Source organism: Oryx dammah, unplaced genomic scaffold (assembly GCF_014754425.2).
Source record: "Oryx dammah isolate SB20612 unplaced genomic scaffold, SCBI_Odam_1.1 HiC_scaffold_25, whole genome shotgun sequence".
Classification (NCBI taxonomy): domain Eukaryota; kingdom Metazoa; phylum Chordata; class Mammalia; order Artiodactyla; family Bovidae; genus Oryx; species Oryx dammah.
This window is the reverse complement of record NW_024070209.1, coordinates 100376585-100389369: the sequence shown is the minus strand read 5'-3', so window position 1 is coordinate 100389369 and position 12785 is coordinate 100376585. Positions and strand designations below refer to the sequence as shown.

Here is a 12785-nt window from a genome sequence, read left to right as displayed (position 1 = left end):
TGACAGAACCCTCCTTCTGGCAAGGAAAGGGCACACAGCACAGACGGGAAAGCTCCGGACTCCTGCTCTCCCAACAGGCATCTGCTGCTCGCCCGCAAGGCAAGAAAGAAGGGTAACTGACGTGGGCAACAGTCAAACCAACCCCTGAGCGACCTCGGCCAGGCGGGGTGGGGACCACTCTTTCCCGTCACTGGCTGCGGAATGCTCTGCTCGCCACCACGCTTCAGGCAGGGAAACTCTTACATCTGCTCAGAGGCTGCAGCAGCACGTGGTGCTCAGATGGTATTAACCCCAGACAGAGGAAGCCAGGAGACAGGCACTGCTGTGCCTATGCTCATGGCCCCAAGGCAGAATCCTCCCTGAGAAGGGCCCCAAGCCTGGAGGCGGCCCGAGGTCCGAACACAAGCTCTTACCCTGGCTGCTGCTCTCCCAGATCTCGGTGCCCAGGCTGCTGCCGGGCACAGGTCCATCGCCCTGCTCCAGGCACAGGTTGTTCTGCTTCTTTGCAAACCGAGGAGGAATTCGAGAGGAGAGACTTCGGCCTTTGACAGGAACCTACGGAGAAGAGGGTGATACGGTCCAGCCTCGATGGCAGACATGAAAAATGAGTTCCCCCCAGGAAGACGACTGTGGGCTCCAAAATCACACCCGGAAACTGCTCCAGAGAATTCACCAACTGTCAGTTAAGACCTCAACCATGCGGGAACTGCAGTGCCGACCAAATCACCCCTGCAAGTGCCCAGTGGGCTGAGATCTGAGACCACAGTAGGAGTAGGCTGGACTTCAGGAGTTAACAGAGGTCTGTGTCCTGCTCAGCCTGTTTCAGCTGGTGTCACCTAGGATCAGTTACCCTCTGAGAGCAGGGAAATCACACCATCTATCCCATGGAGCACAGTGACAGTGGGCCCTGGGAGGAAGCGCCTGCTTACAAGCATGCCTTTCTTCCTCTCCCAGCCCGAATTCAGAACACTCTGACGCCACAGGTTACAGGTGTCCCTGCGTCCCAGCCCTGTGCCCCCTCACAGCGCGCCCCGTACCTGCACGGCTTGCTCCTTCTTTCTCCTCTCCTCCTCCAGCAGGCGGCGCTGCTTCTTGGTCAGGACTTCAATGAAGCCTTCACCTACCAGAGAGCCCACCTCACTCTCCTCCCCAGGGCTGGATCCGCAATTTTCAATGATGGCATCTGAACCAAGATTCACAAGGAAGGGCAATGGTTCCATTTACTGAAAGCTAAGGATTACCTAACCCTACAGACACCTGATATCTAAGCACTGAGTCAGCTCAAAAGGCCAGGCGCTTAGCTGGCTTGGGCCTCAGCATATTCACCATCACCAGGCTCTAGGAAACCCAGCGAGGATTTCTACACCCTTCTCACAACCCTGCAGTGCACTGTTATCTCAAACCAAACAGGTCATAGTTAAGAAAACAGGCCTCAGAGACACACACGCCTAAGTCCCAGCTCCACTCCTAACCAGCTGTGTGACCCTGGATAAACCACTCAGCTTCTCTGGGGCTCAGCTTCCCATCTTTAAAACTGAGACACATCAGGGGTGTTACGGGAGTGCAGCAGAGCTGTGAGCAACACAAGGGCAGGAATCCTTCCGGTTTTGCTCTTAACCCAGTACGTATGTGCCCAGAACCTAAGATATTCAGCAAAGGGCAAACCCAGCAGCCCACGGCGGTGGCCATGCCCACCTCCCCCATTTCGCCTGGACCCTCCTTCCCCTGGAGATGTGAGCTGACACTCACGTCCGTAGCTCAGGTCGAACGGTTTCACGGTCTCTCCCTGCTCGCCTGACCTCTGGGTGGCCAGCTTGGCCTCCTTCTCTGCCTTCTCACAGGAGGCTTCGGGGACGTCAGTGGCAGCATGGGTTGCCCGCTCCAGGGTGTAATGGCCGCTCCCACTGCTGCAGCCAAGACCTCCAGGCAAGGCCTCGTCTGGGGACCTAGAGAGAAAGGAAGATCTCGTCAGCTCGGAAGTGGCCCAAGAAGGTGAAGCTGCAATACACGCCCAGCACACACCCAAGCTCAGCCCTGGTCTCCGTCATTCCCTCCAGCTGTCCCCTCCACCCAGCAGAAGGGGTGGCTGGTTACACACTGTTGCGAGCCTGTGGGGAGGCTGCCCCAGACCACTGCTCCAGCAAAGCCCCTGGGAAAGCTGCTCTGTCCTCACCCTCTCCCCTGGCTAGTACTCCTGTCCTTTCGCTTTGCCTACCACACCCAGTAGGGCTACAGAAGAGAGATAAGGGGCAAGGCTTAGAACTGGGCAGCAGAGGGAGCCCAGGCCTCGCTCCACTGCCAGTCCCCTGGGGCAGAAACCAGAAGGAAAGCCAGGTCTTGGCATCTGGGGCCTAGAAAGCTCCTCCAGATCCACACTGACAAGAACCCATATTCTCCTGTGGCGCCTTGTTCAGAGATACGAGTGAACTACAGGCCAGGCCTCTGTGCCCTCAACTCTTGAGGAGGCTGGGAAGCGGGATAATTGTCTTCCTCGGCACCTAGGCGGGGCCAGAGCCACATCAGGGATGTGGGCTGCACCGGCTCTGCCCCTACCCTGATCCTGGGCCAGCTGTGGGCAGCAAGCAGACACCGAGCACAGGACATCCAGACATCCACCCCAACACCTCTGAGTGTGGAGAGGCACCCTTTGGGCCTCAGGAATCACTCACAGCCCCTGTTTACTGCCTGGCTATCACCAAGTGTCGGGGGTTATCCCCGGGGTGGGGTTGCTTATCTTTTGTGGAAAAGCAAAGGCACTCAGGGAAGATCTCTCTGCATGGCCAGGAGGCCAGCAATGCCCCAGTGAAAAAACTGCCTGGCACAGTCAGGGGCCGAGGAGTCTGGGGAACAGACCAGTGCTCACCAGGCGCCACGCACAGGGAGTGACCCCAACCCTGTGGTGGTGGCCCTTTGGCTGGACTCTGAGGAGACATATGGAGACTGAACCCTGGAGTGGTACTGGGACAGCCACTCCAGGAGACTACCGGACGGGGCCTCTGGTCTCGGTTCTGAAGCAACAACAGCAACACACCCCAGAGAAGCAGACAGCAGGGTGAGAGCCAATGATGGAGGTGCCCACACAAGATGGCCTTGGCGGGCGGTCGCCCTGGAGCACAACGAGAGGGGAGGAGTCGGGGCCCTGACACACGGCGGGACAGCATGCGTGAGGTGCTGCCGGAAACACCGGCTGACAGAACCACAGCAACAAGAACGAACCCGGGACTCTGCTTCTGGTTTACCTTTTGGCTTTCAGAGGCGTCCCGTTCTGATGACTCTCATAGCGGGGAGAAGTGTCACCGCCACCTGGCCTAACAGACTTCTCCCCAAACCCTCCCGGCTCCAGCTTCCGGCTCTGCCTGTCCACCAGGGGTCTCTGGCCTGAGAAGCTCCGCTTGGCCAGCTCCTTCTTCTCGCCTGCGCTCACCCCGGGGGGGCCGCCATCAGCCTGGGGATCCAGCTCGGGGCCGGCCCGCCGCTCCCGCCTCTCGCTGAAGTCGCTGCTCTCGGAGGCCGTCTCCCACTCCTCGTTGGCATGGTCGGAGGAGTTCTGATAGGCTAGCTCAGGGGACCTGCGGCCTGAGGCGCTGCTCCTGTCCCCGGGGCAGGGTCTGGGACGGCCCGGCCACTGGCCGGCCACCAGAGGTGGCTCGTCCTCCGGCCCCCACAGGCCCAGGGCCTCCCGTTCTTGCCGGAGGCGCCGGAAGCGGGGCGGCTTGTCCTGGCGCGGGGGCCGCCTTCGCCGGAAGGGCCGGTTCTCTGTGTTTTCGGACTCTGCAGCGTGGTCATCTTGGAAGAAGGCCCTCCGGTCCTCCAGGCGGCCATCCTCAAAGCCCCGGGAGCCCAAGGCGTCGGGGCGTCTGTAGGCGTCTGGGATATAGTCTCTGTCTAAGGGCCGCCGGGCCCCACACGCGTCAGGGGGGCCAGGCTCCTGCCAGGAGGCGCCAGGACCCCGGCTGGGCCAAGGGGCCACCTCCTTGGCCGTGAAGGTTCTCCGGCCGTATGCACAGTTGCTCAGGCGCGGGGGCAGGGCACGCCCGAAGGCCCGGGGGCCTCGGTTCTTGGCCTCAGGCCCACCGTGGTCCTCGGGGTGCATCCTACCGGACCGCCAGGACTCCCTGAAGTCGCCCTTCCTTCCCGTGGCCTCCTCCCGCTCCGGGAGCGTGCCCTCATCCCCAGGCTCGGCGCCTCGCTGCCGCCGCCGCTTGGGAAGCTCCTCATACTCAGAGCCCTCGCTGTGGGTCTCGCTGGCAATCCTCCGCCGGGGCTTGGCCCGGGGGAAGTCATCCGGCGGCCCAAACTCCCGCGGCCCCCGGCCCCGGCCACTCCTCTGGCTGCCGCTGTAGAGGCCCCGTGCCCCAAGGACGCCCCCGCCACACAGGCCACTACCAGTGGGCCGCCCGCGGAAGGTGAACTCTCGGAACCCGCGGCCTCGGCCCCGGGCTGGCCCCCGGGCCCCAAAGGCTTGCTCCTCATCAATAAAGATCCAGTTATTCCTCTTGGTCAGGGGGGTGTGGCTGGCCTCCCTGGAGGGTCTGGCCTCCGGGGCCCCATCAGGCTTGTTGTCCTCCTCGGGACAGCTGGCCTCATGGCCCAAGCTGCCACGGGCTGAGCCCTGGTCCTCTGAGGTGGCCGGGGCCACATTGGCCAGTGCGGGGTCGTTCTCTTGGTCCTCATCCTCAGCCACTTCATGGACAGGCCCTGTCTCCCGGGCCAGGTGGGTGTTCCCTTCTGCCAGCTCTGGCTTTACTTTCTCGAGCTCCTTTTCCTTGTCCTCCACCTTGAGGGCCTTCAAGACAGGTTTCTTGATGGGGCCGGACCTACGGGTCCTGCTGGTCTGCTCTGGGTGCTGGCTGCTGGTGCCCCGGGCTTCTGGCGTCCACTCAGGCTCCAGAGCTGGCGGCTTGCTTGGGCTCCCTTCCTTCTCCCAGGAGGAGACGCTGAAGGATGGCTCCTCCCGCGGTACCTCCTTCTCAACCACAGTGTCTGGGTCGGCAACCTTTGACTGGTGGTTCACATCCCAGTCGCCATACTCGGGCTTCTTCTCCGTTGGGGCAAAGTCAGGCTCCAGTGGGGAGCACCTGAGGTTTGGGGTGTGACTCACAGGAGTGCCTGCTTCCTGACCATTTTCTTGGGGTGGAAACAAAAGCTCCTGGCCTACTCTCTGAGAGGAGACACGGGAGTCACAGTCTGCTGGGGCCTTCTTGTCAGAAGCGCTCAAGTACTCCTGCCCTCTCTCCTCAAGGAGCTCGCGCTGGGCACTCACGCCCCCTGACCTTCCGGGGGAGGCAGAGTAAGAGCTTTCACTCCTGAAAAGGAACCAGAAAAATCAGTCAATGTGATTGGAGCCTGGTTCCTGGTTTCCACGCTGAACACAGTTTAAAAAAAAAAAATTTTTTTTTTAAATGAAAAAGAAAAAAACATAGGCACGAACATTCGCTCTATCTTTAAACAGGCCTCAGAGATGCTGGGCCATGGGCTGGTGGCGGCCCCTGGAGTCCAGAGTGATGATCAGTGGCTGGCGGACTCCACGAACAGCTGGGCATCCTCTGGTTCAAACACGCTGGAGCCGGGAAGTCCGAGAAGAGTCTGGGGTGCTGGGCCGGCAGAGCCAGCTCACCTTACTTTCACAGGAAGGAGCCATAACGCACGTGCCCAACCCCACCCCACGGCCCTGGCCCAAGGTTCTGTGGGATTTGCCTCTGACCCCAGGATTCCTCCTGGGCCTTCAGTCACCATCGGAGCCTCTCACATGAAAGCACCCAGCCATCCTCATCTCACTCTCCTTTCCCAGAGCACACTGGTCTCTCCCAAGGCGCCCCTTTCCTGAGGGTGGTGTCTCCCGGGACGGCCTCCTCCCAGAGCCCATCTCACTGAGGACCGAGATTCCTCCTTCAGCTGCAGGGCAGCAGGACCAAGCGTCGCCTCACCTGACATGCATGTCCATGGCCAAATTGTCGCTGGATTTCGGGTGAGGCAGCGAGTAGCCCTTGCTCTGCAACGCCATGTAACCCTCAGGGCTCCACACGGGGGCGGGGTCAATGGCGGTCACCTTCCTTTCTGGCAGCGGGGGCACACAGCTCTGGTCCTCAGAGCGACAGCCAGTCCCACTAAGGGAATCCGGGGGCATTATGGGTTTCATCAATCCTGAAGAAGGCAAACAGCCAATCGGTCACCTCGTTCAACCAGCCACGGGTCGCCCACAGGCCCAGAGGAGACGAGCTGCCCCGACCATCCCGCGGATGCGGCAGCCCACCTGCTTCGCGTCATCTGATCACAGAGCCTCCGAAAGCACACAGGCCCGCCATCTGGAAGGCCTGTTCGAAGGCCCTGGAGGTCCAATCTTAGTTCCCAATGAAGAGCCCCTATGTTGAAGGATGTTAAACAACTGGCAGATGGAAACAGGACACAACCAACTAGAGAGCCCATGGCTGGCAGCAGAAAGCTAAGGGGCCAGGCAGCCAGCCGTGGGAGATGCCCAAGGGTCTCTTGCACAGACATCGGGAAGATGAGCTACGCCCCAGGAAGCCTACACGCACCAAGGAGCCAGCGTCTGCCTGCTTCCAAACCCTACAAGAAGATTCAGAAAGGGGTCTGGACTTCAGCTCTGCTTGTTTCTGCCCCTGAGCTTATAGTGGTAATCCACATTCTCTCCAGGGAAGGGGAGAAGGGGACACACAGATGACACTCAATTCTTAACTGGCGCGAGGAAACAGGGATAAGCTGACATCTCGGTCCAACCAGATACAAACCAGCCTGGGAGATGGCACCCCCTCACTAAGGCCCCTCTGTCCATTTCTACTAGATGGGATGCTGTAGATGACATTAAAGGCCTCCCATTGGGCCAGAGTCTGTGTAGAAAAGAGGGTCTGATTTTTCAGATATTTCACAAAGCTAATTACTGGCCACCAATGTTTTTTCGTGTCCATTTTTAAAGCTGAGATAATCTGATCAGGAAAATGATTCTGCATCAGGCTAGTGGTTTTATACTTTCTTTCAGCTGTGGATGCTCTGTCCAAAGGTTACCAATATACGACTCTGGCACAAAGGTAGTCTGAGTCATGTGGTGGCGAGGACCCTCTCTGGAATCCTAAAATTACACCCCGTTTACTAAGTATTGATCACGAGGTAGGCAGCACTGCTCAGCATTACACAGAGCTATTTTTGGCAATATGGCAGCTCATCACCTGAAAAAAACCTCCTATCACAAAAACACTGCACAAACCATATTACACATCTCACTTGCAGAGCTCTGCTCCCCAAACCAGGAAACCCCCAGGGAGCAGAAACCACAGCCATGGGCAAGAGCCATGTGCCAGAGGCACGAGCCAGGGCTCCTGAGAGGGGACGCAGGGACACATCTGTCAGATGTAGTAACCTACAGCTGTGCTCCTAAATACGACCCCTCACCCTCTCCCACGACAAGAGATGAGGCTTCTCTGCATAAGGCAGAGAGTTACAGCTGAGGTGCTACTTACACAAAGACCCTCAAAGGGCTATGCATTCAATTACAAGGTAGACCAGAAAAACCTCACACTCTTTAGGACAGGGAGATGATTGAGCTAGTGTCCCGGCCAGGGTCAGGTCAGGGAACACAGTCCCCAGTGAGGAATTCATGGCCACATGCCAGCTTTCACACAGGCTTGGGGATAGTAGAGTGGAGTTCAGATTTACACCCCTAGAATTCTCCAAAAACTTCCTGAGTTACAATAAAAGGTAGTTCTAGGATGGTAGATGAAAACACAGAGCCACCCTGGAGGGATACACTCTCAAACGAAGCTACACCGAGTCCCCAAGGTAAGAACAGCTCTGCCGGAAACGAACTTATGAGTCAAAACTCCCAGAACATCGCCGGGAAAGCAATCCACCACAAGTCCACAGCAAGTCCACGGGATCATGCACCATCCCCAAGAACTTCAGAAAACAGATCAAAATGTTAAACACCAGAGAATTACGGTTTACTTGATTAAAAGCAAATAAGAAGGAATTGAAAACTCACAAAAAATATAAGACACGAGAAAAAAAGATTTGAGAGAAAAAGTCTAGTAATAATACCGTCACTGAAATTAAAAACCCACTGGACAGTAAAAAATAAAAACAGCAGATGAGGCACAGATTGAGAGAACCAAGGAATTAAGAGAATAATTCTAAGCATTTTCCCAGAAGGCACCACAGAAGTCAGCTCTCATGTATTCAAGAGACTTAGAGGCAAAGTGAGAAGCAGCATGATGATGCAGGTATTTGTACAGCACAGTCAGTACAAATAATCTAAGTGGGTGACATAGGAAGAAAGGACACAAAGAATGAAAAAAGGCCAACAGTTAACACGGTAATTAGAAGAGAAACTCCCAGAAGTGATGAAAGCAATACAACTTTAGATGTGAGCACTGTGAGTTTTAAGCAGAATAAAGTAAGGATGGATATAGATATATACCTAGACACAGCATTTTGAGAAAGAACTACAGGAGGCCAAAGACAAAAGCGGTCTTAAAGCAACACAGACCAGACACAAGAGCCAGAAGAAAAGGAATACTATCTTCACAGCCCTGAAAGAAAGTGACGCAAGCCTAGAGTTCCATACCCAGCTGCACTATATTGTTCAAGAGAAAGGCTGCCATAGGTGAAAAACAGTGCTCAGTTGCATAGAACTCTGCAGCCCCACGGACTGTAGCCCGTCAGGTTCCTCTGTCTATGAGATTCCGCAGGCAAGAATACTGAGGTGGGGTGCCATTTTCTCCTCCAGGGGATCTTCTAGACCCAGGTTTGGAACCCATGTCTCCTGCACTGGCAGGCAAATTCTTTACCACTAGTGCCACCTGGGAAGCCCCATGTGAAGAATACGTATTGCCAAAAAACTTTCATAGAGGCCTTGACAGAACGTATGTTCTGAAAAAAATAAATGGAACCCAGATGGAAGGATAAGCAGCTAAGACACTAGTAAACACGTAAGCAGATCTGAACAAGCATGGATTGAATAAAACAGCAAAGAGAATAATTTGGTAAGCATCGAAACAAGGGAAGAATTAAAATTCCAGGCAAAGATGAAAAGACTCCTGAATCAGAGCTCAGGTTCAGGGTAATATTATTAGCCTTTGTTAAGTCAAGGGTGCATGTTAGAATTTAACCTAACCACTCACAGTGGAAACAGAATGTAGAAGGAAAACAAAAAGAAGACTTGACACCCACGCCCCCAGTCTAAAGGGAACACCTCTGGTGACTAAAGTCACAGTTGACACATCTTAAACGTACAAAGACATTCTCCTCCACGAAGGGCTCAGGCTGACAATAAAAAGTTGGGGTAAAAAGATACCACCCGAATACTAATCAAAAGAAAACTGGACTGAAATTATCATCAGATAAAGTAGACATTAAAGGCAGAAAACCCAAGAAACAAAGGTGCTATATGAAGATACAAGAAACAAGATGCAGTCATCTCAAGCCTATATGCTTCCAGGTAGGTCAAACAAAAACTGACACGTTTACAAGATTTGACAAATCCACAATCATGGTGGAAAATGTTCACACACCTCTTAGAAACTGATCAAGGGGATAAAAAAAACTGTGATGATAGATATTTATATAGCACAGTTAGCAGGCACACTTTAATGGACCATGTCCAATAGGAGAATATATTCTTTTCAAGCCCCTGAGTGAAGTTTGATCTGCCGCTTGTTAAAAATAAAGTTTTATTGAAAAGCAACCACATCCATTCACTTACTATTGTCTATAGCTGTTTTTGTTCTACAACAGCAAAACTGGAGTAGCAGTTCAAAGACTAAAATATTTATTATCTGGTATTAATGGAAAAAAATTGTGACTGCTGGTCTATATCATACAGACCATGATATATGACCAAAAGGCAGCCACAGTAGAAATTAACAACACATGGATGATATTAAAACTCTGTATTTGGAAATTTTACAATATACCATTTAAAAAATCACTCAAAATCAGACTAATATTTAAAACTGTACAGTAATAAAAATGTTATTTTAAAACTCAGTGGCTCATAAACTCGGGTGAGATGTAAATACATCAGAAAACTCAGAAACTAGTGATCTAATTAATCATCCAACATAATCGGAAAAAGAACAAAATAATTTCAGTGGAAATAATGGGGGGGGCAGAAATTAATGAAATAAAAGCCAAATAAAAGACAGGAATTAAGAACCTCAAAAGATACTTTTTTAAAAATGGCATTTAAAAAATGGCATTTGACAAGCCTTGGGAAAGACTAATCAAGGAAAAGAGAGAACACAAAGAACACTAGAGAAGGGAAAGAGGGACAAAACTATGTGGCAGAGATATGAAAACTAACAAAGACAATTTATGATTCAGAATCTTAAAGTCTCTTCCTAACAATTCTTTGTGGGAGGTACTACTACACACTCGTTTTGCAAACAAGGAAGTTATAACTCAGACTGGATATGTGAGTAGCAAAGAGGTCAGACTGGAATCCAGGTGGGGTCTGTCTACCTCCCAAGGCCATGCCCTTGACCACAACACATACCCTGGCCTTCACTGTACCTTGGTGCTTACCTGAGGGATGCAGAGCTGAGGGGTAGAAATCCACTGGGGTCCGAGTGGGCGGGATCCGGGGGTCCATGTAGGAGGGCATCATCATCCACCTGGGGTCGAAGCCCAGCATCTGGGGGTGGTGCGGGTAGAAGGCGCGCTGCGGGTGGGATGGCGGAGGGTACACCGGCTGCCAGTGCTGCGTCTTGTACAGCTGCTCCTGGCAGAGAGAGACCGGGCTGCACAGGTGCCGTGGTGCCTGCACACACATGCCTCCAGGGAAAACCCACCAGACAGAAGACCAGAGAGGGCAGGCTCCAGTGTACGCATGACCACGTTCAGGCCCGGGCCCTCTCCCAGGATGGATGCACAGTCATCCCATCGTCACACGGGGCCCTCAGGCTCCTCACTACACACGGCAGCTTGGGTGCTCACGCAGATCAAAGGCTCTCCTGGAGCTGACACATGACCAGCACACCTCCCAGAGCACCTCTCCCCAGTGCTCCTCCCCATCCCCAGCCCCCACTGTCCCTTCAATTTGCTCTCCACACTCCAATGCCCTGACCACGGCCAGAGTCTTCCTGGGTTCTCCACAGCTCTCCATCCAACAGCCGGAATCCCACAGGGCTGCATGTCATCTGCAGGGTCCTGCGGGTCCTGACCCATCTGCCTCTCCAGCATCACCTCCCACCACTGCCCCAGCCTCCAGTCCACACACCTGCCTGCCCGCCTGCTTCAGGCCTTGGAAACATGCTGGGCCATCTGTTCCCTGGGCCCCAAACCTGCTCACCCACACCCCTCCTTCAGGTCTCAGCTTAAAGAGAACTTCCTCTGGGAAGCCTGCCACGAGTTCCAAGGGAGACCAGGCCCCCTGCTCCCGGCTCTCACAGCACTGCTGTCTCTCCTGCGGCTGCCTCCCTCCCTCCCTGCACCAGGGGATCGCCTGTCAAGTTCACACAGCCCGCTCACCTCTACCGCCAGACACGGTGTGGACAAAGGTCACTGCATGAATGGATGAACGAACGCATCAACAGAGGATTAAAAATCAAGGACCTAGACCCAGCGAGGGTTCATTTCAGACCGGCTCCACAGCACCGATGACCCCTGGGGCTTCCCTCACAAGCGCATCCCGAACCAGCGTCCTGGGCGGACACAGGTATAGTCAAGCAAGCGGGACAGCTGGCCCAGCACCCCTATCCCAGCCGGCTGGCTCAACTCCAGCCTGGGCTGGGTTCCCCGGATGGCTCGCCGGGGCCCCCAGCACCTCTTAGGAGCGCTCAGCACTCAGTAAGCGGAGCTCTCCAGGGCTCTGCCCACAGCTCCTCCTCCTGTCTAGACCCTAGGTCCCCAGGGAAGCTGACCAGACATTCCATTTGCCAGACTCCCTCAGGCTATTCTGGCATATTCAGCCTTCCTCCTACTCTTCAGGAAGGATCTACCTGTCACTGCCCATCCCCACCCTCCCCAGAAGACTTCCCTAGAGCAGCTGTTACGACTGTGTCTGGCTGGAGTGACTCCAGAGATCTCTCCAGTTGGCAATAAATCTTCACCAAGCCCAGGAGTGACTGCATGGCGCCTGCTCACGGTATAAAACTACAACAGTACAATGAATGTACCTAACTATCTAGAACATAGGCCATGGTGGGCTTCTGGAATGCTTCCTAGGAGCCCAAGGAAAATAGGGTCTGGGTGAAGGTTGTAAAGGCAACTTTAAAAAAATTCTGGGTAAAGGTGTAAAATTGATCTGTTTCCCCAGGGCACCCACATTTTGGAACATTTTCGATTACTAACAATAATTTACCAGACTTCCCTGGGTGTCCAGTGGTTAAGAATCCACCTTTCAATGCAGGGGATACAGATTGATCCCTGGTCAGGGAAGTAAGATCCCACATGCCATAGGGCACCTAAGCCCATGCTCTGCAACCAGAGAAGCTGACATGCCACCACGAAGACCCAGCACAGCCAAAACAAACAGAGAGACTCAATATTTTAAGAACATTGATGGAACACCAATAAAGACACTACTGGACTACCGATAAACTAGTCTACAGGCATTACAGAACCCCTCACCGCCACGCAGAGTCAGGGCTTCATTCCTTCCGCTTCACACTGACCTGTCCAAGGCCCCACATGGCTAGATAAGCAGAACCCAAAGCTGTTTGATGTGAAACCTAAAAGCCTCCGCCCTTAACTCAAAGCCGACATTCCTCTGCAGTGCTGTCCACAGAGCCCCCAGGCCTCTTCCTCCCGGGTAGGCTCCAGAGTGGGGCCAC

General features: G+C 54.2%; 1 protein-coding gene across 16 annotated transcripts in view; it reads right to left on the bottom strand.

Annotated features, from left to right (window-relative positions):
* Window positions 1–12785, bottom strand: part of PRRC2B (proline rich coiled-coil 2B) — an 84441-nt gene that overhangs the window by 17980 nt on the left and 53676 nt on the right. For 14 of the 16 annotated variants that reach the window (XR_005718477.1, XM_040225412.1, XM_040225423.1 and 11 more), the window contains exons 14-19: window positions 10537–10732; window positions 5928–6144; window positions 3240–5306; window positions 1750–1946; window positions 1038–1183; window positions 414–555 (exon numbers count right to left, since the gene is read on the bottom strand). Coding sequence is in view for 15 of the 16 variants with exons in the window: in XM_040225412.1 (XP_040081346.1) it covers window positions 414–555; window positions 1038–1183; window positions 1750–1946; window positions 3240–5306; window positions 5928–6144; window positions 10537–10732 (2965 nt within the window). In the remaining variant the exon portion in view is untranslated. Of the gene's footprint in view, window positions 1–413; window positions 556–1037; window positions 1184–1749; window positions 1947–3239; window positions 5307–5927; window positions 6145–10536; window positions 10736–12785 lie in introns of all 16 variants that reach the window. The other 2 variants (XM_040225422.1, XM_040225428.1) reach the window with 2 other exon arrangements.